This window comes from Melozone crissalis, unplaced genomic scaffold (genome assembly GCF_028551555.1).
Source record: "Melozone crissalis strain CALT ecotype California unplaced genomic scaffold, PUWL_Pcris_2 ptg000018l_1, whole genome shotgun sequence".
Lineage (NCBI taxonomy): Eukaryota > Metazoa > Chordata > Aves > Passeriformes > Passerellidae > Melozone > Melozone crissalis.
Genome location: NW_026535796.1, coordinates 35,830,925 through 35,856,668, shown reverse-complemented (window position 1 = coordinate 35,856,668; position 25,744 = coordinate 35,830,925). Strand labels below are relative to the sequence as shown.

At 39.1% G+C, this 25,744-nt stretch overlaps 1 protein-coding gene across 17 annotated transcripts in view; it reads right to left on the bottom strand.

The window, feature by feature from the left end:
* Positions 1-25,744, bottom strand: part of NRXN3 (neurexin 3) — an 869,162-nt gene that overhangs the window by 515,996 nt on the left and 327,422 nt on the right. For all 17 annotated transcript variants that reach the window (XR_008482993.1, XR_008482994.1, XM_054275710.1 and 14 more), the window contains 4 exons: positions 19,497-19,878; positions 17,933-18,123; positions 17,258-17,431; positions 1,264-1,383 (listed from right to left, as the gene is read on the bottom strand). Coding sequence is in view for 15 of the 17 variants with exons in the window: in XM_054275710.1 (XP_054131685.1) it covers positions 1,264-1,383; positions 17,258-17,431; positions 17,933-18,123; positions 19,497-19,878 (867 nt within the window). In the remaining 2 variants the exon portion in view is untranslated. The remainder of the gene's footprint in view (positions 1-1,263; positions 1,384-17,257; positions 17,432-17,932; positions 18,124-19,496; positions 19,879-25,744) is intronic.

Genomic DNA, 25,744 nt, shown 5'->3' with positions numbered 1-25,744 from the left:
TCAGTAGCATCTTGTTTATACAGCCCCTGTCAAAGCATGAATGCTGGTAGGCCTTTCCAATATCTGCTTGAGAGAAATATGCTGGAAGAAATGGGAGACCAACACAGACAACACTACATACTATGAATGACTCAGAAAAGCAGGCATTTTGGCCTTCAGCAGAGACGGATTGTCACCATGCGCTACACAGCCTGTCACATGTGCCATCAACTCAGTTATGTCTCAGACTTTTAGGGGAAGGTTGCAGATATGACAGTGCTGTGGCCTTGGACATGCACCTTGTTGGTACCACTAATTAAGTCTACCACAAATACCTTAATGAAAAGCAGTTTTTTCTGTGTTTAAAATTTACACAGTCAGTGAACCAAATTATTGAAGCCTACTGTTACACTTACTACAGCACTCATGATGTATTCCTTCGTTCCCTGCCTTGGAGCAAGCCAGGGAGAAGGGGGCAGTCACCTCAAACAAGAAAAGCAGGCAGACAGTAAAGCTGAAGTGATCTGTTCCCTCCAGGCAGGAGCCAAGGCCAAACCATGATGAGCAGAGGGAATGTCAAAAAGCTGATTAGCTGTCCCCTAAAGGCAGACTTAAGGGGTTTGTTGAATTATTTTACCAGAGATTCTAGTAGTACTTGGCCAAGAACATTAAATGTTTTGAGATTAAGCAAATCAATACCAAGAAGCACAATTGTTCTGCTGTGTATTTAACTGATCGCTGGTTTTAAGTGAACATTCTCAGAAACATTACTCAGCATTTCAGCATTCAGCTAGTATTTCAGTAGAAGACTAGAACACTACTATCTAGAACACTACTCATTTTACATGCATTTCATGCCTTTTTCACCAAAGTTTGAATGAAAATCTCAAAGCATAATTCAGTACACAAAACCTAGACATTTTTACCTATGAAAATATTACATACAATATCTGCAAAGTCATTCCTGGTTTCTCTAAACCAGGAATTCCAGCAACATCAATTATCACCATTGGACTGGTAAAGTTAGCATTCAAAAAGAAGCAGAGAAAAAAACCCACGAAAACCAGCCAAACAAAACCCATACATGCTGAATTGCATATTTTCATTTTAAGGTGAAAAAAAAAATATAACCTCCTGTAGGTTTAAAGAAATTTCCAAGAAAAAAAGTTTGGATTTGACACAGGGAAAGTTGTATTGCAATTGAAAGAGCAATGAATCATGTATTTTCTGTACTCTCATGTATCAGAACTCACAGGTCACCAATGCACTGAAAAGTCTACTTACGATCATTGCACTGGCTCCCAGAATAAGAAGTCATGGAGCAGTCACAGGTGAAGCCTTCCCACTGCTGATTACAGATGCCCTGATTCGCACAGGAATCTTCCTGGCAGGTAGTGCTCGGCCCTGGAGAAAGGATGACAAGAAAAGAGTGAAATAAAGCTGAAAGAATCACTGGGTCAGGCCCACAATATCTTCAATTCATCACTATCATGACCATCAGGATCCTCATGCAGAAGAGAGAAAGCACTTAACCAAACACTGCTCCATTGCTGGACGTGCAAGAAACTCAGGTAAAAAGAGCACAAAGACAGTGTTCACCTCACAACAAAACACCAAACTATAACACAGAGCAAGGAAAAGGGAACAGCAACATATTCCCTCTTAGGCAGGCCCAACTCATACGTTCCCAACTTGCTCAAACAATTTTACAGTGAAACAGGGGTGATGCCAGGCCAACAAGCATGGTCAGGTTGTTGTGCTTCCCTAGAAGTTTGATCCCCTTACAGAAATGAAAGCTAATTAATAGGTCCCTGAAAAATGCCTCATCATACCCAAAGAACACTGATAATGTAGATTCAAACTGCAGTTTTGAAGCCTCAGCTGGCTACAACTTGCCTTTATAGGTTAATAAAAGTCAGCCAAACAAGAACCAAACACTCTACCTATTTTATTGGTTCCTCTGGAAACATGCCAATAAAGTCCCCAGAAGGGCATGACATTTATCCACAACACTTCTCTTTTTTGCCTGCTTTCCATGCTTTTGGTGGAAGCAGAGAAGGAAGCAGCCACCACTATCAGAACAGTCTTTCATTGTTATGTGATTTGCAGCTAACAGTTGCTATCCTACTCAGGTAAGCCTTGCAAAGACAAACTCCAGGAAATAGGGAAAAAAGTAATCTTCAGGTCAGAGAGACTCTGAATTACAGCTACTGTAATCCACAAGGAGGTAGCTGGATTCTGGATCATCTGAGATCAGGCATGAAGCTGCAAGTCATAGATCACAAGAATATGAGTTTACAAGTTACTTCCTGAGTAAGTATTTTATATTCAAGCATTCTAGACAAAGGTATGTCACTCCTGTTGTGCAGGTTTTTAAATAAAATGTACATATTCCTTTGACATACCTACTATGCTATATCCTGTATGTGTTGGAAAATAAGAAATGAAAGAAATAAAGCAGATAATAAAGTATCAATTGGCTAGGCTGCCTGAGATAAGTTCATTAGCCACTTTTGGTTTAGGAGAATAACATAAGAACAAAGAAATAACTGTTTCACCCATCCCAGCATCTTTCTTCAGTCTTTGCTAGCAACAGCAACTCCGCAAGACTCAGTCCTTTCCTTATTTCTTCATCACATCAACACTACCATCTGTATTTTATAGATTAGATAGAACAGACCAAAGCAGAAACAGCATTTTGAAATATTTTAACATAAAATGAAACCCTTCAACCTCCATCAGACACCATCCATAGTGATTTCACTGAATTCCACCATTATTCAGTATCTTTGATACTGAGATTGCACACCAGGGCGCTTCTGTATTTACAAGCCCTCGTAGAAGCCACATCTAACTAATGTCCCATGTCAGGTCACAATGTTCCCAACAATTCAAAGACCAAGCCAGGAATAGACCCTTAAAGCTTTGGTGCAGAGTTTCAGCTCTCCCCACCAGACCACCTTTCCTCACTGAAAGAACAGAATGGGTGAATTTCAGTAGTTTTTCAGCTATCTGCATTTCTTTTCATCTCTCCTGCAATGAGAATGAACATGTGACTAAGTAAGTAGAGTTTGACTGAATGTTAACAAAAACCTGAGCTTCTTCCAGAATTTATTACACTGCTATAAGAAACCAACCAACCAAACCCCGAAACCTCTAGGTAGAAGCATAAGTGCAGTTGATAGAAGATGACAACAAAATCCCTAAAGGAAAGTTCACCTATTGAAAAGAAGTGACAGCAGCAGCCACAGCACGAAAACCCCTTGTTGCCATGCTGAAAGAAAGTTGAGCAGCATTTTTCAACACTCTTCTCCTCCCCTCCACCTCTTCTTCCCACCCACCTGACTCTCATTTGCAGCCATATGAATCCCAGTGGTCTCAGTGGCACAGTGTGAAATTAACAGATCACTTCTAGATTAGAACAGAGCTGACAGACTTTCCAGTGTGGGCGGGCAGGCACATGTATGTACAGGCCTCCCTCCTGCCTTTACTCTTGTAAAAATCATGGATATAAATATATATACCTGTGCATCAGTTTGTGGTCTGATACTTGCTGCAGACTTACTCTGGCCAAGAAAAAGAAGGGATAACATTTAACAATCTGAAATAGAATATTAGTTGTCATTGTCCCTAAAATGTCTAAATTATCTGAGGATAAGGAATGAGGAACAGATTACCTCTCCTGCACATTACTACCCCACTATCTAACCTCTAACTTCAATCATGAATGCCAATACTGCTAGAAGTATTAACAAGCAAGCTATCTATGCCTATATTTTAAAAATTAAACCAGAAAGCAGCTGTGACTCTATGCAAACTTGCTACAGCCTCAACTATAAAGACCATTACAGAGAAGCAGAGCGGAACACCATTTTCAAAAACGATTCTGCAATTTTCCTACATTTTCTGAGAACACGTTAATCACTAACTAGACTTGACAACGGGCATATCCTTTGTCTAGATGCTGCAAGAGAAAAGACTCTATTCAAGGAATAAGACTGCATGAGGCTCAGTACCTTGGCTTGAAGTCTTCATATGATAGAGCTCAGAGAGCAAAGTACTTGAATTCATGGCCTGCACTATGGTATCTGAATTGTATTTAACAGAAATCAACTGTGAAGGTGGGAACAGCACTTTTCAGCAGCCCGGGGGGGGGGGGGAAGGAAAAAGGAAAAAAACCCACAATGATGAGGAATTTTGAAAGTCCGACAATACCACAAGGAAGCTTGAAGCCTGATCTGCCATCTTTAGAGTCAGTCTTGACAGCACAGATGCTGGGTACTTGGCCTCACTTCTTAGTACTATGGGCCATTTGAATCATAAAAGGCTCGTTGTCTCAGAGAGTTCATCTACTCCTGCTGCTAACAGTCATGGCCTGATGTCATAATCCTCTGTGGCAACAGAATCTTCAGAGCAACTAATAGGGATGTCACAGGGAATTAGGATTTTGGATTAGGGAGCAAAGTGACAGAAGCACAGGAAGGATTATAAAACATGAAGATTGTGCTACCACGCACATGCCCTTTAGTGCTAACGAACAAGGAAAGAAGATGACAAATAACTTATATATAAAGCAGTAGAATTGTTTCTAAATTACCAGTGCCATCAGGACTCAGGTCTATTTTTAATCTCATTCCTCTGGCAACACTAAGAGCAGACAAAGTATTTAAAAGCAAAGTTTCAGAATTAGTCTTCACATAATAATCTGAGATACCTCTGATTTTACTGTCTGTCTGTAGCTGAGCTTGGTGCATTGCCTTCTTCGTGCCACACGCACAGTGGAAAGAGGAGTAAGTGGGCAGTAGATATCAAGTAGAAGTGAAAAAGTCCCCAGAAAAGGAATGCCACTAGCAGAAGCATGACTTGCTGTGTCTCTTCCTGTCCAGGCTAAGCCTACCAAGAGAGACCTCTCCTTTGGAACATGAAATAGCAAACCAGGATTCTTCAACAATGTCCTTTTTATCTTTATGTCCGGATCTCTAATTTTTACTGGAACAGCTCAGTATCCAAGGACTTGCAGGATCTGACATTTGTTGGGTCTCCCTCCCTGGGAAGGAGACCAGTACTACACTTTTCTACACCTATCCAGATGTATCGTTTGTTTACTAATATTTCTAATAACTATTTGAATAAAATCACCTTTGAAGAGTATAATAGCCTGATTTTGTATGTGTGTTCTGCTTAGACAAATTGGTTTTTCTGCCCTCTTTCCTAAAATCGGTTGTATGGCATGTTTCTCTTTGCCCTGAAATTGAAGAAAAAAAAATCTGCTGCTGCATGTTACTAAAACATCTATGTTTCACTGGCAGAAAAAGTCATTCCTTCTGTATCTTTTGAAAGCTCTTAACAGGAAAAGGAACTTGAGAAATAAAAGACAGCATTGTGTTTACTGTTCTTTCAAATTACATGTGGAATCAGTTTATACAGCAGCTGCAGGATTATAACACAACTGCTTCATGCTTTGATCATAACTAGCAATAAATATTCAGATAAATATTAACAATAAACCATTGCACATAATACCTTCCTCCACACATCAAAAATTGACTTTTCGAGGGGAATCAACCATTTGTGTTAACGTTATTGTCTCAATAAGATGAAGATGAGCAACAGGGGAAGTTCAATAACAGTATGGTTCTATTTTCATTCTTCACCTCCCTAAATGCTCTAATCTCTTCTCCTTTATCTTCAGAAATGTTACAAAGCAATAGGAAAGTAACACCCACAAGGCATCTTTACAGCCTTTGCAGAATAAGGTGCTTTTTTAGTCCTGTAGTTCCTAAATTACAAATGTCATGAAGCACTGAAATATCTCTACTGTAAAGTCAGACATTACAATCAATTTACACCTTTGATAAATCTACACTCTACTTCTGTCAGCATTCCTCTTTCATAACTAGAGTGTGTCAGCCTTTTTTAATTCACTCTACAGTAGCAGTTCAGCTCAGAAAGGCATCAGGTCTTGGAAACCATATGTACCAGGTAGAAAATAAACCTGTTCCAGGACTCACTCCTCCTTGCAGGTTAAGGAGAAAACAAAGTTATGCCCAATAGTTTTCCAGTGTTAGAATAATTTGGAAAACAGTATTTTTCCTCTTTAAAAAGTGAGCAAATTAAGGGTGAATCTCATGGAACCATCAGTTTCTGGGACGGACCATACTATATATATTGTTACTGCTACATACATATTGGTGGTATGTCAGCATTTACTTTGCACTAATCCAAAAAACTAAATTACAGTGAGGGCTCAGCGCATGATTCACAAAGCTAGATCCTGTATTTTGAGTCACAGATAGCAGAAAGCAGGAATATCACAGACTAATATAGCAAACCAGAACCAAAAACCAAACAGATTTTCAACGATTGCAAGGCCAGCTCTTCAAGCTCTCAGTTTCATACTTTGTTAAGAACTCATCATCCCTTTCATCACCTAAATAAGGTTAGGCATCTGTCAGGTTCCATATTTAAAGTTACTCATTGTCAGAAATAACTCAAAAGCCAGCATTCTTCTGTCCTCTGCAAACTGTAGCCATTTTTTTCAGTGCCTCAACAGAGCCTGAATGCTTCACCCACCTGATATAAGTCATGCTGCTGAGTCCTTTTGTTCCAAATAAGTGGCTGGTCTGAAAACTTCAGGAACTGGGACTAGTTAAAATAACAAACATGCACAAATGTGCTTTCTCTCACAGAAAGCACATCTATCTCAAGGTTAGAGAAGAAGGGAATCTAGAAGCAATGGCAAATCACAGAAATGGATCTGCAAAGTGCTGGAATTTCCTTCCCCTCAAAGAAAGCTGGCATATACCGGTCACCTTCTCCCTTGCCATTCTTCCACTTGCCATTTCTAGGTAACCTAAAAGGTCATGAGCAACGTGCTTATACACATGCTGGTGAGGAAAGAACCAAAAAAGGCCAAAAGAATAAAAATCCCAACCGGAGAACAAGAAATGAACTGCATAAAAGGGAGTATGCCTGCACACAGAATGCAACAAGGGACAGGGAGATACAAATGAAGCAGAGCAACTAAACAGCATTTGGACATTCAGACACAGAAACTAAAAGCATAAAGGAAAATTGAAAGGGCGATACATGAACAAGAAAAAAACAGAGTACATTGGGAAAACATCCTTCCTCACTGCAAATCACAGCAATATAAAAGAGTCACAGAACAGTCTGATTTGGAAGGGACCCACGAGGATCATCAAGTCCCAGCCCTTAAGCATAAGGCATCATGGCCTATACTGAAATAGCCAAAGCTATTTAGCAAAGGTTGGTTTCCTGGAAAGCCAATAATCCACTTTATGCACTCAAGCCAAATGCTTCCCCTTAGGCTTCAATGTAATCGGATGTCTCTACCTGAAGGGCAAATACTCCTACAGGGTTAAAATCTCCGTAAAAAAATTGAGCATGAGATGGAACAATCTTCACAGGTGTATTATGCCTTTGGTTCTGAGGACTCAGGAAAAATCAAAACAATAGATCTCTTTCTTCCAAAACTTCCTGTGCATGATGCATCCACTTCAATAAACATCAATAATCAAGCTCAGGAATTCCTGAGCATGAATTCTGATGGACACATAACTGACTACAGAGAACAACAGTGGCTGTGGCAAGAGAGACACAATACTTGCTGATGTCTAATGTAAGTCCTAAAATCATTGTCACAATTTCAGTGGATAGCAGAAAACATATTAATCCTAAAGTTATTTATTCTCCAGTGTACTTCCAGGATGTTTTTTTCTTATCACATCAGTCTCAGTCCACATACATTTCCTATTTTTTCAAATCTCATCTTTTACCTCTTATTTACATAAACTTCAGAAATCCCCTAGGGGTAGTACCTCTCTATACCACTCACCTCTGTAAGACAGAGCACTTCAAATGTTACAGTTGGGAACGGGTCAGAGATGCCAACAAAACATAGCTGCAGTCAGAGGCAAAGGCATAAGGCAAAATACATTGCATTAACTTCTGTCTACCTCAAGGCTGTCAAATATTTCAGATTCAATGTCTCATATGGATTCAATTGCTAAAATTATCTCAGACTGTCAGTATCATTATCTGCTGGGTAAGAGGGTATCTCTTAATATGCTCCTGTCAGCAACTGCTACAGCAATAAACTGTTAAAACATCCTTATTCGTTCAAATTTATTTTTATCCTTTTCTACTGAGCCACAGAACACCAAGCTCTACTTAAAAAACACAGATGATATCCTGAAGGAAAGGTAATGGCTACCTGCCTATACCTGGAATACAGAACAAGAATATTTTAATTTGAAAATGGCATGTATTACATTAGATAGACGTCAGCAATATCACCACGTCTTCACAGTAAACACAGTGAATAGAAAAGGAGTTTATGGATCATGTGATTAAAGCTACAAAATCTTAATTCCAGAGATATTTAAAATCTCAGGAAGTCTCTATCTCAGAGAGTGAAACAGGAACAGTCTATGTTTTGTCTCACAACAGAACCTTAGACATTAAGTGGCTTAGACATAAAATTTCAAGGTGACTAAGATGATCCCATAACAGAGGCTATCTGTGGCTTCAGGATTGCTAAAGAGAGACACATTGTTCAATTCCTCTGACTTCCCTTTATACCTGAAACCATTATCTCCTTTCCCATTAAAAAGGAGGACCAATTTTTTAACTTTCATTGCATTCCAGAATAAATTAATTTGTACTCTATATTGCAGTCTTTACAGATGAATTGGGAAGTACATTTTCATTATCATATTTAAAGGATTCACTTTCAACGCCATGGAAAACATTTTCCTGTTTATACTAGTATCAGACCTATTAATCTCTAATAGGCACATTGCCTTATTTATGTCTCAGGAAAAAAGTCTACAGTGTCTCTGAGAATACCTGATTTCCTTCTTATTCTGACAAATGCTACTGAACCTAGTGCCTTTCTCAAATAACTCCTTGGCCTGGTGGCACAGCTCCTGGACAAGGACACACCTGCAGGGGGATGACTCAGCCCCGGCTTCTTGGACAGGCACTCTGTACCACCAGGGCCTGCAGACCTGCCAGAAAATCTCTTTGGGGGGAAGGCTGTGACATCAGGTGTGGCAACAGCCACTGGAGAAGGAGCTTTGTGGCACAGAACCAGCACAATGTTGGCAGCACTGACAGCTGAGACAGGGACAAGGGAACTTCTCGTCCTCCTCAGTGTTAAAAGCTGCTCCCATGTGCTCCTCTCTGGTTCTGCTACTGTGCTGACCCTCCAAAATGGAACCTTTCCTACCCTGACTATGGCTTGTAAAAAACCATTTTAAATATTGAGGGAGCTTGTAGTTTAGAGATTTTTGGTTTTGGTTTTTTTTTTAATTTCAAAATTGAAATTCCAGAAAGTTATTTCTATGGGGTTTTTTTTCCAAATCTACATAAAAACAAAAAACCAAAACACCCCAGTTTTTACCTCTTGATCTCCCTCCTTAAGACCACTATTAAAGAAACTAATTTAACTTTCTGTTTTTTAAAGCTCTGAGGGCTTTCTACATCTTGATGCACAGCAGGTATTTGTGTGATCATTAGGCTTTCCAGGAAATCAGCTGGTGCTTTAATGGCCATTCAGAGATTGATACAGTCAAATCCCCCAGGTCAACAGAAGCAGCTTCATTGTTTGCCATGTTCTTCTTCAATTCGGAATCCTCCTCCACATATGCTGGGGTTTGCCATTCTGTTCCTGTCTTAGAGGTGTGACTGCACCCAGTAAAAGGCACTAAATGTTACATAAAAGCATCTTTCATTGAAACAAGTAATGGAGAAGAAGAACAACCTTCACTACCTTGCAGGTCAGCTTTGGTCAACTCAACTTTGTTAGCAAAAAAAAAAAAAAAAAAAAAAAAGCAAAGACAATAAACAACAGGTTAGTATAAAAGCAGATAAACCAGGGCAACATCACTTTGAATAAATAAAAGCAACTAGTATAACTATCACAGCCAATACGCATAATCAAAACACAAATGACAACATAAGCAAGAGAGGGACAGTGACTACATTAATACAACCAACAGATAACAAAACCAAATAGAGAAGAAATGCATTTCATTCATGCAAACACAAAATCACAAAATTTATAGATAATACAAACAGAAGAAAAAACATCACATTCTTCAACCCATCTCCCAGCATTTACAATAATTTTAGAGAGATTTTGTCATGTTTGAGAAATACATAGAATCCATTTAAGCAAAAAAGAAAATCTATTTGACCTTCAGTACCTCCATCAAGCATGCATTTAGTTTATTTGGCTTTTTGTCCAAAGTGGATTTATTGCCAGAAAACCATAGAGGACTGATAATTCTATAAGACAAAAATTTCTGTTTATGCAAAGAAGCGAACTCAACACTGGATATAAGTGACAGTAGCACCTTGCCCCCTCACAAGCTGTCACCTGCTCATAGATTTCAACACGTTCTTAAAAAAAACTTACATCAACAGGCAAGCAGACAGCTCAGGCTTTAGACCCATATAGTCTTAATCAGTCATTGGAGCAATCAAAAAACAAAGAGTACCAGTTCATTATTTCACCTAGGTTAGAATGATCTTGTTATCTGTGGTCAAATCATAGTCCACATGGAAAAAAAAAAAAAAAAAATCATAGGTCTACTAAGCCTGACTGTCTAAAGATCCAAATACACTTTGTGAAGACTGAAGAGCATCAAAAGCAAAGCAATACTTGCACTGATGCTCTTCCATGTAGACACAGGGTTTCTTTTTTTGTTGTTGTTGTTGTTCGGGCTTTTTGTTTCATTTTTGTTTATTTTGTTTGGTTGGTTTGCAGTTTTTTCTTTTAATGGAGTCAGTTACAAGGAAGCCACATAGATTTTTGGTGTATTATACCTTGATTCTAAGTCTTCTCTTTCAGAATGGAAAAAATAGAGGACAAAGATGAGAGCACAGGCAGCAGCTCATGAATCCCCTGCCTCTGAAGGTTAAATATTTCTATTACACAGCACAATAGGAACAACCAAACACCAAATCATCAACTTCATTGCTAAAAAGATGGTTATTTAACAAGTGCATACTTACCATCTTAACCTGTTCTTAAAAAGGTCTAATATCACAGCTGATACTGAAGAAAGATTGGTAGCTCTCCTTTCCCCACTGTCTTCTTTTACATTTACAACCCAATAAATTAGAACTGACACGTGCAGATGCCATTTCCTGTGCTTCCTAAGAATTTTAACATTTTAAATCTTTGCTGTTTCACAGCCTCTGAATGACTCAAGATAGCAATTATCCTCCCTTTTGAGATAGTTAGAATTTTCTCCCCACTTTTGAAACTGCTTTACAATCCCATTTTCCTTAAACAAAATTCAAAAGAAAGGAGGAAGGCATAGAAAGAAAAGAATGCACTTCTCCATGCATAATTTTCAACACTTATTCTAACAAAGTAATTTCTCTATAACAAACAAGTACTTTTCCTACTTCCCTGCACCTCATTTTCTTTGTAGCTGAGAGAAGAAGCTCATATTTATTCCATAAATCCAGCAGCATTATGAGAATAGAATACAAAAGCAAGGAAAAGGAAAGATGTCAAACCATCATGGAGCAAATTAATGCTCCACTCTTCAATGAACAACCTTTGATTCCAGAGAGAAAGTGAAGTATGACCAGATTTGAATTTTCTCTACTGAGCAGATGAAGGGTGAAATCCTTTTTGACATTATCCTGCTGTGAGATTTTAAGCATGAGATTAGATTTTCTGTTTTCCACATACTGCTTAGTATGCAAAATGTGTTTCTGATTATCCAGCCTGTATGTGTCATTCATGCTTTTCATGCACCAGTGAATTCTAAAGGTTAACTATATTATTTAATGGAAAGTAGCAAAAGATTATGATTTTACTGTGGGATCTGGAAAGAACATTAAATTAGGACCAAAAAAAAAGTCCCAAAACATCTGGAATAGTGTCAGTCAGTTTAATAATAATCAGTCTCCTTTGTGAGAAGCTGTTAGTGGAACAGGTGAGGTAGAAGCAACATCACTAAAGCACATAGAAAACTTTCTTACCGAAGAAATAAAATGTTCTTTAGACACTACTCTTAGGGTTTTTTGGCTAAGCACACGATGGGGTAAAAATATTTAGAACATGCAGCTGAATTTCAGATAGCTCTAGTGCCCATGGGAAGCAATATAAGGATGTCCAATTAAAAGAAAGGAAAACATGTGAGAACATGTGGCAAATTAATAGAGAGATGAAAAAGTGCCTCAAAGGCAGAAAATACTCATCAATATTGAGGACATATTCTTCAAACTACACAAAAGATTGGACATCTGATTAACTTATTCAAGGACCAGTGTGGAAAAAAAAAAAAAAAACCACACAATCACTCAGTCTAGATTTTTGTGGACGGAATTTATTTAGTAGTAAGACCAGGAACGAGGAGTTCAGCAATAAGACCTCATTTTAAAAGTCAAAAAGTGAGAGAAAGCAGAGGTGAAGTTTAAATTGTTTACTTTAAAGAAGGGAAGTTAGGTCACCTGATACAACTTCTTCCATCTGCCAACTCTTCATATATACCATAGTGCAGACATCTTTTCTCTCAAATTGTGTATGTTTGATGTAGAATAGTCTGTACTGCTCAAACTCAGGAGCAAAAAGTTTCCAACCACCCTTCATAGGCTGTTGAGCTACAGACTGGAGACAACTGCGTCCTGATACAAGACTTTTCTTCCATTTCTAACGTTTTGCTCATGTCCAAGAGCCTCCATCCACATTTTAAAAGTGGTTTACAAGACATAGATGAATTTCATACTTTTATCACAAATACAAGAACACCTGGAAGATTAATTTCATGGATGGGGAAAGCAAGGCCGAAAGCAGGTGGCAGACTTGCCTTCAAGCTTCCACTAGAAGAGGCCATTCCATTTGAAGACCTTTCTGAAAATTAATTTTGTCTCTTCAGTGCGTTTAATACCCTGATGCAACACTGACACAAGGACCATTTAAGTCTAAACCTCTTTCCTACTTTTGGTAGCTTTTCTCAGGCCCTCTCACCAATTCCCTTTTTGAGGTGGTGGTAAAAGAAAGGGCCCTTTTGTTAGGTCAGAGATAATGGTGAAAGCTGCAGTGAGCACAAGAGATCAAGAAACTGAAAAATGAACAAGTATATTGGTGTCATGTCATTCTCACCAAGATTTTTTCTCCTCAGAGCTGTGTGCAGAGCACCTGAACATAACCCAGGCAGCAAGGTGGTTTCTGGCTTTGCAACATCCCTTCCAAGGAAACACAAGCTGCCACTACAGATCTGACCAGACTGTCAAGATTCATGAAGAGCTGCCTGTTGGTCCTGAAAAATGAGGAATGTAGCAATTGCGAAAGAAAAAAAGGTGTATGTGATATGAACCTTTAACTTCATAAAATCATTTGACATTTCACACTCTTGGGTTCTCTTCTTCCAGATAATCCCCCTCAAAATCCTTTGCCCAAAGCAATGGCACTACAGGACACATTCAAACACAAAACATGTCAGGGTGGTAGCTATCATCTTGTCAAACACACAGGTGATTGAACACTTCAAAAGCTGAAACCATAAGCTTCTACAGCACACATGGAAGCTGCATGGTGCAATAGGGAGCTGATATGTCACCTAACAAAAACTACGAAGAGGTTATTTAGTTGTGCTAGCCTAAACAAATCCCACCATATATAATGTAAAGAAATTATAGCGATAGAACCAGTAGGATATCAGAGGTAAAATAATTATTGCTTCAAGTCTTGAAGTGACTTTTTTTAGCACTACTATACACTGTACATCAGCCAATTTCAGTCTCAAGGATGCCTGCATCTCAAGAGTGACTTGTATGTATGACTAAGAATGTTTTGGTGGGTTCCAAAGAAAAATATGTCCTATAAATACAAATTATTGAAAGTGCTTCCTGTTCAAGTAGAAGCCTTACTCATTACTGGAACACAGATAATTCTGTGGTAAGTGTGTGCTTTGGTGCACAGGGAGGCTGAATCATTGCTTTAGCACACAAGAGGAACAACGTGGTCAAGGAAGTTCAATGGCTTGCTCAAATTGAATAAAAGGAGGCAAGAGAAGACAATAAGGAATATTATTTTCCTGTTGAAACTTGTGCATCTTAATTGGTGGCATGAAACAGGGTACTGAAATGCATAAACAGAGATAAAAAACACAAACAGGATGCAACAATGTCACCCCTTTGCAGCAGTACTGGTGCATCTTAGCCAGGATAGTGCTCTCTGCTGACCTACATCTCATATTCTACTGCTCTCAAGGCCTTCTTCTTCTAAATATTCTTTGATTTTATCCTGAGATTAAACTGACAGTTTCTAAGAAAACAGCTGCCACATGGTAATCTCTGCCTCTGAAAGCAAGGTGTCAACAAGAGACAAGCATTATCAGAAATCCCTCTCATGTGGCCTTTGGAAGACAAGATTCATTCTGGGAATGGAACAACATTTCTTTAAGCATGCACGTTCCCATCACAGATGTGGTCCCTCTGCCCTTCATGATGAAATACAGAGATGTCCAGCAAATCAACACACAGCATGACTACTCAGACAAAAAGTCTGCATTAAAAATGTATTTAAACATCATGAGGCAGCGAGGACTACTTGGGACTTCTGTCCTTAAAAACATTAAGACTGCACCCAAAGTTACATCAGATGGAAACAAACTAGGGAGACATAAATAAGGACTGAACAACCTTAGAGTTTTTATTTCCTTAGAGAATGGGAGATAAATGTGACTTTCACTGGCAACTGTAAGAATAGGCCCCAGCATGCAGCAAGACAGATCTGAGATGAGGCTTTGAGGATTGTTATGATTCAAAAATTAAGGAAAAAAATAACCAACAACAAACGTAACAGCTTTACAGTAACCAAATTCTCAAGTTTTTACTAATCCTGAATATGCTGGCAAAAAAGAACACTTTCCTCTTCAGCAGTTTCCTTGGTACTGAACAGGGGCCATTTGGGAAGGTAGAAAGGGCACAGCTTTCCAAGATCAAGCTCTTGCAAAGGCAGAATGATGACCGTCACTGCCTTTATCACCAATTTTTTAGGTCTCTTTTCAATTCTGGGTCCTGTTTGAAGGACTTTAGAAGAGAAGGGGAACTTGCTTTCAGGAAACCAAAGCAATCTCCACATTCATGCAGCAGCTGTGCTGGTACCATGCTGGCACACAGACAAAGGGCCACTTCATGTGTTTTGGGAGCAGCACTGATGTTACACAATGTCAGCAATACAACACTACATCAAAGAACTGCACTGGGTACAGGAGAAGGAAACACCACAGCTCTAATGGGACACTCTTCAGGGCAAGCCTCATGGCTGTGTCCCTGAGTCACACACAGAACAACAGGATGGTCTGACTGGGTGGTTCTCTGGAGGAGGAGGGCTAGTAGAGATCACATGCCAGCTAAAGAGCCAGTGGGTTGAGATAATTTTAAAAAAAGAGTTATCAAAAAAACCAATAATACTAAAGAGCTTTCAGTGCATTTAATACAAATAGAACAGACTTCTTCATAAACCTCAGATGCATTTTTTCCTTGAACCTTATAAACAACAATACAGAAAAGGGGTACTTCTTCTGCTGGCTCTGCCCCAAACAGGCAAAGACACAAGTTCACCTACACTGTGCTCATTTCCATAAGGAACAAAGTGGTTAATAGACACTATTAAGAAAAAGAGAGACAGACAGACTAAAAACAGCCTACTGTTGTCATCTTATTGCAAAAGCTCCATACCTTCTCAGTGATTGCTCATGGGCATCTCCTCACAGCACTAACTCCTTCATCTTCACAGCATAGCCAACAGACTCCACCTCTCAACTGAGCACAGCCAACAAACCCCACCTCTCTCCTCACCCAGCTAACCCACTCTTTTGTAGCACTCTGCTTCTTATTGGACACAGCTGTGGCCTATTAAAGGCAGGCCTGTTCCTAATCTGTGGTGATTGGTACAGCTGCAATTCCTCAGGTGTGAGACTACCTTCTGCACTATTTTCTTACATTCTATCCCTCCACAGCCTACAACTGCCCACCAATGCTATGAGATGGGAGTTGACATGGAGGGAGCTCCTGTGAGAAGATACAAAATTCTTACAAACCAGCATACTATTGTGGGAGCATGGAAGGAGGGCTGGGACACAGGAGCTCCCAGCCAGCCAGAATACTGAGACACAAACAAGGGATCAGACCTGATTGGATGGTCATTTGGTACTCAAAGTTCTCTCTCAGATGATACATTCAATCTTAAGACAGAACCATCTTGACAGGCAGGAGGGCTTCGTCATGATGTATCTTGTAATCTTGACACAGTAGGGAAAGATGATCAAGGAGTCTTTTCATGTTGTGAAATTGTTGAAGGATCAGTTTGGGACATACATCTTGTTTTAGCAAATGAACATACAAACTTCACAGAAAAAGCTATCTTCCTGTAGTGACTGGTAGCTAACACAGCAGACTGGTGGTACTGAGTGATTCTAGACATAATGGTGATTGTCATTTAACCTAGACATCAAAACCTTGGACTTCTGGATGGTAAGTATTGCAAGTGCTTTGGGAATTGAAGGCATATGCATTGTACTGAGTCAGTGATGCTGATGTCAATAGTCTTTTAACTAATGGGAGCTTACAGGAACAGCAAATTATTTAAAGAGGCTTCAAGAAATCACTACAGTTTACATGCTGCAAAAAGTAACTCATCCCACTGAGTTCTAAACTGGCTGCAAAAGACAGAGAACTGAAGAGAAATGTTTCCCAGGCAGAAGAGGCAATGCCTCAGTGCTTTCCCTAGAGGTACACCTCATCAAAAATTAACTCCTCTTTCAGTCCAATCTTTATCATTCAGCTCCTTCTACCTTCCATTTCCCCTGTCTCTACCTGTTCTTCCAAATACTTACTTCTGTGAATCCCAAGAAAGGCTGCTCTGAAGCACAAATTAACTGAATGCTCAGAACATCTTCCAAAGCATTTTAAGGCTACTGCAATGCTAATAACCCACTCTGAAAAAACCACTAGTAAGTAGTAGTCCATCCCTTAGTACCATCCCTTCCCACTAGTAAAGGTACCAACTCACAGGGGAAAGAGCACAGAGGCAAAGAGCTGCTAAGCCACTCACAGGAACTGGCAATCCATAAGCTGCATTTGGTAGACCAAAGTGTAATAAAGAATATTGCCATGGAAGCAAACTAATGAAATGGACAGTAAGGTAAACAAGTAGTGCACAGAGTGCAACAGTGAAGTGTGAAGTGAGTGCTGGAGAAGGGAACCTCTCTGAAATCAGTCATACCTTCACAGCCACGCTCAATCTGCCCACTGCGGTGCAGAGCATCGTTGATGAGGTCAGGCAGACGCCCATTCAGGTCTACAGACGCCAGGCAGCCCTGAAATCCATCACGAGAGGCCACAAGCTTTGGGAGGTTGCTATACATGCCTTGAGCCAGGCCAGCAATGTAGAGATCACCTGCAGCAGAGAGGGGTAAACACAAGGAGGAGGAGGTTACACACCTTCTAGAGTCACTTTTCTTGCCACCAAATGCAAATAAAGCAAAGTGATCATACATTCAGAAAAAGCTAAAAACAAAGCAACATATTGTGCAAGCAGTCATTTCTGATTCCCTTACTAAAAAATACCAAAAAAAACCCAAAACCTAAACAACCAACCAAAATAAAAAACAAAATCAAATAAAGAACCCATCACAAAATCCCCTAAATAATCCCAGTTCTCATTGTAACCTAACTAGGAAAAACTGAAAAATGAAAATTTCTGAAAAAGCAAAATATGACAAAATATTTGGCTACAAGAAGTTGTCAAACAAAAGAGAGATAAATGAATTTGAAAGCCAAAATGTGCAAAGTCTAGATTCAATGCTTTGCAATGCATGGTTACTCCAAGCTTTCTCCTGTTCGCTAGTTCAGCCCTGCAAGAACAAAAGCGGGAATCTGTCAATCTTATAGAGTTTACCTTTAAGATCCAGATTTTTGGCACCGTTGATAACCTGAGTGACCACCTTGGTGTCCACTTTTAAGCTGTGTGTGTTACTGTTATCTCTGGTAATGACAACATTGTGCCACTGGTTGTCATTCAGAGGACGATCACTGTTGCCTTTGATAACATTAGGTCCATTTCCAAGGTCAAACACATAGTGTATATACCTATGTAAATATAGCAAGAACTGGTTAATATTCTGGAAGAACTCCAGCATTACTGAACTGTATTCTAGCCAGAGCTGGTAAATTAACTTTAGGAAGTCATGAAGGGAAATATCTCAGGGTTAGAAAGTTCTAACAATCCAAAATATTAGCCACTGCTTTGAAAGAATATAGTTGTTTCTTTTCCATCAAAGTGTAAAGATTAGTATTTTGAGATGACAACATTTCAAGTAATCAGATTCTAATCACAAAACATTCCTCTTTTTCACAAATTTCTCTCAGATCCACAAAAACATTGTCTGTGCATATAATTTTTTTTTTAATTGGTAATATTGATAAATGTACTGGGGAGTAACACTAGATATGCCTATTTGGGGCATATATTCCCTAGGTTAATTCTGAGTTTTGAATAGCTCCCATAAGAAGTTAATTAGGAAACTCACTTGAAAAATTGTACTAAAATTCTCATGAGATCCTAGACTTATTCAAACAGCTGAAAAACAATTAGCAAAGCTTTTGGCAAAAATAGAGACCCTAAGAAAGACTGAAGTCATGGGAGTGTTACCCTGAATTATTTATATAGTTCAAACACAGAAATCCACCTGAGGATGGAAGAGAAGTATTCTCCTAAGAAAAGAAAAAAAAAAAGACAACAAAATTCTACTCTCAACAGAGCACCAGGAGATTGTGACTGTTGCTTTTTTTATTACTCAATGTCCCACTTACAGAAGTATGTGCAAAGCCAAAAACAAAAACAGACTGAACTGAAATAAACAGGACTGGTAAACTGTGGAAAACATGTCTACCATGACTAAATAATCAGAGATCAAAATTTGTTCAGCTAACAAGGATTTTTTTTTAATGAGCTATAGGTCTTCTGAAAAGAACGCATCAGCTCAAAAGCAAGCTGAGTTCGCTTTTCATCAAGCATCACCAGCAGAAGTACAAATTCAGCAGCCCATGTGCTTTTTCTTTTTCCTTCACTGGAGATGGCAGAAAAACAGGTATTAGAATGGAAAAAGAAAAGGGAGAGGGAGTGGGGAAGAAGAGACATACAGAGCCCTCAGCACATCCCCTCCTCTGTGCTAATCTGCAAGGTTGAATGGACAAAATATTAGTCTAACTATGTCCCAATGACTTAAAATACTAATGTTGCACCCTGTAAAAATGTCCCTCCCACAGCCATAGGAGGAAGTCAGTGATAAAATCAGGAGTCTTAAGCTTCAGTGTTTTTGTTTAAACACTTCCTCTTACAGCTCAGCAAACAGACAAAACATGAGTATCAGGTGAACTTCTCTTCATGTAAGCTTTAAATGCTTACACCTATACGTAATTCTGTAAAATAAGCTGGTAGAAAACAACAGAAAGCCACTTACCCCTTGACTAGTTCAACTGCGATAAAGTCATTGCCATCACCACTGTTAAAGAGGATGAAACCATCAGCTGAGGTGGTCTTGAACTGAAAGAAGAGGTGCATGGATGTATAAGCCTGCAAGGTGGCCAAGCTCAAGTAGCTGCTCTTAGTCTTGAACGTGACAGGGTCAGCTATAATGTTGCGGAGGCCAAAGCGCGCCTTCAGCTCGCAGTAGTCAATGTCGCCGTTCTTGCACAGGTCGATGTAGAGCATCCCGTTGAACATGAGGCTCTGCAGGTGCCCGATGAAGCTGGAGGGGATGACGGAGATGTAGCGCTTCTCTGTCATGATCCCTGTCTCGATGTTGTGAAACTCCAAGCGGGTGTGATCACCAACCATTGTGCCTTGAAGGACAGAAGCAAGGAGAAATACTGGGGATCAGTAATAATTATATAGAGCCCACCAAACTCCAGTTTCCAGACTGCTAGCAGAACTAAATCCTATCCAATCACTGTTCAGTAGCTTGCATAAGAAAGGATGTACAGAATCTTGGTGAAGAGGCTTGGTGGAGATGTGTGAGTCTAGCAGTTGCCAAAACCTGGCAGAAAAGAGAGGCCTCTAAAGGGCCATGGGCAGCAAGCTCTGTCCTTTTCCCTGTGCTTCACAGACTTTATTGTCTGTGAAGAGGACCAGGCATCTCCCTTAAAGCTGACGGTGATCTATTTGATGCAGCAGACCATCTGCCAAACAACTCGAACACTTCTGAAACAACTTTTCCAAGTGCACCTCCTGAAAACACTTGTTAAACATAGATTAATATAAATAGAGCAATGAGAGAAGTGAGAACAGTCATAAAGTTGCTGATATTTATTCCTTTGTTCTCTCCTTGTGCCTAATGTTATTTCTCTTTTAAGAGCACGGCAGGAGGGAAACACACAAAATGCAACAGGTAAAAAGCCCTCCATCTATTTAAATCATCAACCTACTATCACTTGGGCTATTTACGACATCATGACAAGATTTTAACCTCTCAAAACATCCAAGCTATTCAGTATGCCAAATACTACTGTCAGACTCCTCATACAGCATATTTAAATGTTTCACTAAGTGTGCTAGGCACCAGTGCTGACACAGAACACATACAGACAGATGAAATACAACAGTATGCTATGAAGACAAGTTGGGCAACATCAGCATGAAAACCCTTTCAGCCAATCTTATTTTTGCTCTCCATAGTTCTTCATTGAGGTAGTTCTCACTATTTGGTCACATGTGCACAGTGTTTTTCTACATGAGCCTTGATCCACGTGGTAAAAAGGAATGAATGAAATACTAAGAATTTAGTTGTTTTCCTACCGTTCACTGTACAACTACCATTCAAATTCTGCTACATGTAGGCCATTATTTTTTCTCTCACGAAATTTTCTGCAGTTCTCATTGGGTTTATGGAGCGTGGTGTTGGCTGGGGGGTAGCTGCAGGGCAGCCGTAGTGAGGAAAGGCTGGGGCTATCTCGTGCCCAAAATGGCCAGTTCCAAATGGCTCCAACCCATCCACCACAGGGCACTGCTGAGCCCCTTGGACAAGATGGTGGTACCTGGGAGAAAATGTGTAAGAAAGGACACAATGCTATGCACAAGAAACAAAGGGGGGAAAAAATAATAATAAAAAAAAAGCTGAACCAATTCAAACCTCTGTGAACATCAAGAATTGAAAAGAGGGAGGAGGCATTCCAGGTGCCAGAGTAGAAATCATCCACCATCCACAAAGAAGATTACAGTGTTGCAGACATTTACACTGCAACTCATGGAGGACTCTTGTGCTAGAGCAGGTGGATATTTCCTGAAGGAACTGCAGCCCCTGGAAAGCCTACACTGGAGAAGGTTTTCCTGAAAGCATATGGAGACGCCCTCATACTGGAGCACTTCATGAAGGACTGCATTCCATGGCCAGGACCCACACTGGAGCAAGACAGAAGTGTGAGGAGGAAGGAGCATCAGAGAGGATCTGTTACAGGCTGAGCACAGCCACCATTCCCCAGTTCCTTTCTCTGCCTAGTGGGGGCAGGTGGGAGAGCAGGGAGGAGCAAATCCAGTAAAAGAGAGTGGCAGACACTGTTCTACTTTCTTGTCTTTGTTTCTCACCATTCAACTCTATTTTTAATTGGCAGTAAATTAAATTAATTCTCTCCAAGTGAAGTGTGTTTTGTCCATGATTATAATCAGTGCACAGTCCTCTCTTTTAGCAGGTTTTCCAAAGAATACAGCCACACTACCTGTTGGTCCCTCTCATAAGATTTTAACATGCTGGTAAAATTCACCAGGTTTAAAATCCAGAGGGAACAAAGATATTTAAACTCACACTAGCTTTGTGAAATTTGACAACTGGATAAAGACCAGAATAAATATTTCCAGTGTGCTATAGACAGACAAAATTTAGCAACAGTATCTGACTTCACTGCATCTGCTGGTCAGCAAGCATATCTACACAATTCTCAACCAGTCACTGCAAGAGATATTTGTCAGTCATTGGGGTATACCTAGGAATCATACCAATCCCCATAGCTGAACCCAGAACAAACTCCTCCAATTCCCCTAGGTTATATCAACTGGGGCTTAAAAGCTTTCTCATATTCTGGGCTGTCTCCTGAACTCTCCTAACATTTCTCACCATAACAACTTCCAGGCATTAAAAGACAAAAACCAAAAAAAAATTGACAAACAAAAAACCATTAGTCCTTTCAAGACTTTTCCTACAAGTTGTGACTTTGGCTTTTTTTTCTCTGTTGGGGATAGAACAAAACCTGAACACGCTTTTAAAGACACATGGATGATACATCCTGGCTTGTAGTGTATAGAGTCAGTTTACATGAACTGATGGTCATTATCTTGTTTAGACATCCTGGAAACTCTGAAATATTTCTAACTCACCTTACACGGTCACGTACAAACTGCAGCTTTTCAGTTTATGCTTTGTCCAAATGTGAACAAGTTTTATTCAAAGACAGCAAGAAAGCACAATTGTTATTAGAAATTTTTTTTCAGCTATGTACTTCAAATACGAAGAAAAAATATTATATAAACCAATTCACCTTTTTCACTTATTCCAAATTTTACCAGTGGATCTAAATATCTATACAATTATACAAAGACCATGGAAAACTTCAGTCCAAGCAGACACAGCTGATCAAACTTAGAAGCAGCTGAAGGCAGTCACAAATTTCTGACTATTTAAAAATTCAAGTGTCAGAACCAATGCAAATGTTTTTAAATCCTGAAACAGTTCTTTACCAGAAATAATATTATTTTAGTTTGAAAAATTGAAGTTTCCAGAAACTGAAACAGTACATGGGGAAATTTGTTTAGACAGCTTTCTCACTTCCACTACTGTGATCCTCAGAGTTTCAATTTCAATTTCAGTGTTATAAAATTTATGATTTTTCCAAACCAGAAGTGTATTTTCTTAAAATTATAAAAGTCACTTTAAAAAAAGCCTGTTTTTTTTTTACTTCAAAAAATTAGAACAATAAAATTAAGAGATCTCAGTTCTCAAAGGCTCCTGCCTTTTTCTTTTCCACTTAAAAAAATACAAGGTAATTGTGGCCTGAGTAGAAGAAAAAAGCCAAGACTGGGGAATCCAGAGCACACTGGAATAGGGAGCCCAAATATTGGGGACGTTAAAAATGGAGTGAGGGAGTTTGGAGAAGGTGAGCCCAGAATCTCAGAAAAGGTGAAAAATAAGAAAACTGGGGCTGGCTTAATAAAAAAAAAAAAAATAGTGCTAGAGGCAGTACTGTAGAAAGTCAGGAGCAGTTCAGTGAAAAGCTGCAAAGGACATGGCAATACAAGATCAGAATCAGGACAGAGATGTAATTTCCCAGGAAATCATGGAGTGCAATCCAGTATTTTCTGATCTCATTAGCTATCAGCCCCACCTGCAGAGTTCACCTCTAGTTCCCCACTGTGCTCTATAGAGTACTGTAGCTACTACAGCAATCAGAAGCTCTCTATTTCAAGTGGTAGCAGACAGAAAAAATTCCAGCCTTCACTGTGGTATTTGGGTGCTAGGAAGATGCCACAGAGAGGAATATGTCTGCTGTATTTGTGTCTCATTTACCACTGATGTTCTGACATCTGTTCTGAGGTCAGGAGGAATGTGGGACAAAGGTTTTGTGAACCTTTGCATAAAACAGTAAAATGCTGTCCAGAATTGGATTCTGTCTCTGCCTTGGATGTTCTACAGGAAACCAAGTCAGACACTTCATTACATATTTTTCATAGGTGGTCATTAATTGTCTACATCTAATTCTCCAAGGGGCAGGGTTCAACTAATTCACAGGATGTAATTTACAGACATGCTGAATCTTTCTGATGAAAATTACTAAAAGAACACAGCAAATTTGTACCAAATACATCCAACTATAATCTGATTGTTCCCAAACCTGTAAAATGGGAAAAAGATGCCCCCTCACTTCACGTAACATAGATATGGGAATAAATCCAGTTAAACTTTTTAGTTCTGTATAAACACGTTGATGAGTAGCCTACAACACACACACACAAAATAAAAAAACTAAAAATGTAAAAAATAATCTAAATTTAGAGCAAAATTCAGCTGGCATGCATTGTTCCAAACAAGCAATAAGAAAACAGAAATCAGATAGGCTGTTTCTTTTTACTGGAGGCCTAATTTAGATTTCTGATCTATGCCTAAGACAGCAAGAATCCTGTGGAAAAATCTATATGACCACACCACTGAAGACTGTTATCATCTGCCCAAGGAAGTGGGATGCAGATTGCACAAAAAATCTTAACTCTGGCTTTTCTGACTTCTGACTTTGCCATGATGGCATTCTTTTAACAGATATTTTTAGCTGCAATGCATCTTTAATTATGTAATTCATATACATGTACATATGCATATCCTGTTTTAGTACAGGATTGTATCATTATTATTTATAAACTGCTTCGTGAAAAAGACTTCAAGAACAGATGGCTTTGGGGGATCGGTTCGGTAATGCAGAGAGTGCCACCCCGTGGTGCTTCCTAAAAAAGCACATCCAGAAGAATTGTTCTCAAATTTAGAAGTAATCGGGATGAAGTGTTTCTTTTAAGTTCCCTCCTAAACAAAATTCATTTTTCCTATGAGCTAATTTTGACCAAGCCACTAACAAGGCTGAATTTCAACGAGGAGAGGGAATGATTTTTCTTGCATGTTTTTTGTTCTCTCTTGCAAAATCACAGTCTATATGGGACAGTACATATTTACTTCAGAGAGAAAACTTATTTCAAACCATTTTCCTGTAAGCCAACTTCTTTGAGCATATTTCAGATTTCTGACTCCTGGCTTTCCAAATTATCTAAATTACCACAATATTTAAAATAATTCACATTCATATAGAAGAAAAACACTTTTTTTTCAGAGATAAGTTACAGTGTTCTGGCACTGTGTGTGTCAGCCATTACTCCTAGTTGCATTCTGAGTAGAAGCTACTCAGAAAAGAGGATTTCAGCTTTTTGGCAAGCCAGCATGGGTGTAAACTAACAATTATGCCTGCATCAGTTTTGCATCCAGGGTTCCTGGTTTTGTTTTGGTTTGGGTTTTTTGTTTGTTTTAGTTTTTGTTGTTTGTTGTTGTTGTTTTATTATCATCAGCCTCCAGACTGCTGATGTTTTTCTCAAAAGCCCAGTTCCTAAAGTTATATACAAATATGAGAATTTAAGATCTTCAAAAGAATAGAAAAATAGGATTTTGGCTCTTGCAGTCATGGGGAAATGGACTTGAAAAGTATAATCTCTTAAAATTCTGCAATTACAAAAGGATCAATCTGAAGTACTTTGATCATTTCAATGCAAATCTTAACCTGGGACAAACCAACTTTCCTGACTGATCTTTTTTTTCCTCTCTGCAACTACATTTCTCTGCAACAAGAAGTAGGAGCTCAAAAAGCTGTCTGAAAATTCAGAAAATTATTTAAAAAATAAAATAATTTTTAAAAAAAAGGACTGACACACTTTGCCAAGTCAGGATCCTCCCTAAACTCTAAACCAAAGCTGAGAATAAATTTCTTTGCTTGCTTTTTCTTCTGGATGGCTCTGAACCATGCACACAAGAACTTGGGAAACTAAAAAAACATAAAGAAAATAACCTATAATGCCCAAACTACAAAAAAAAAAAAAAAATTAAAAAATGGAAGAATAACCAAAAATGAGCAGCAGAGACATAAATCTGTGCTCTGTAACACATGTACTTCATGCAGGTTTATCATCAAG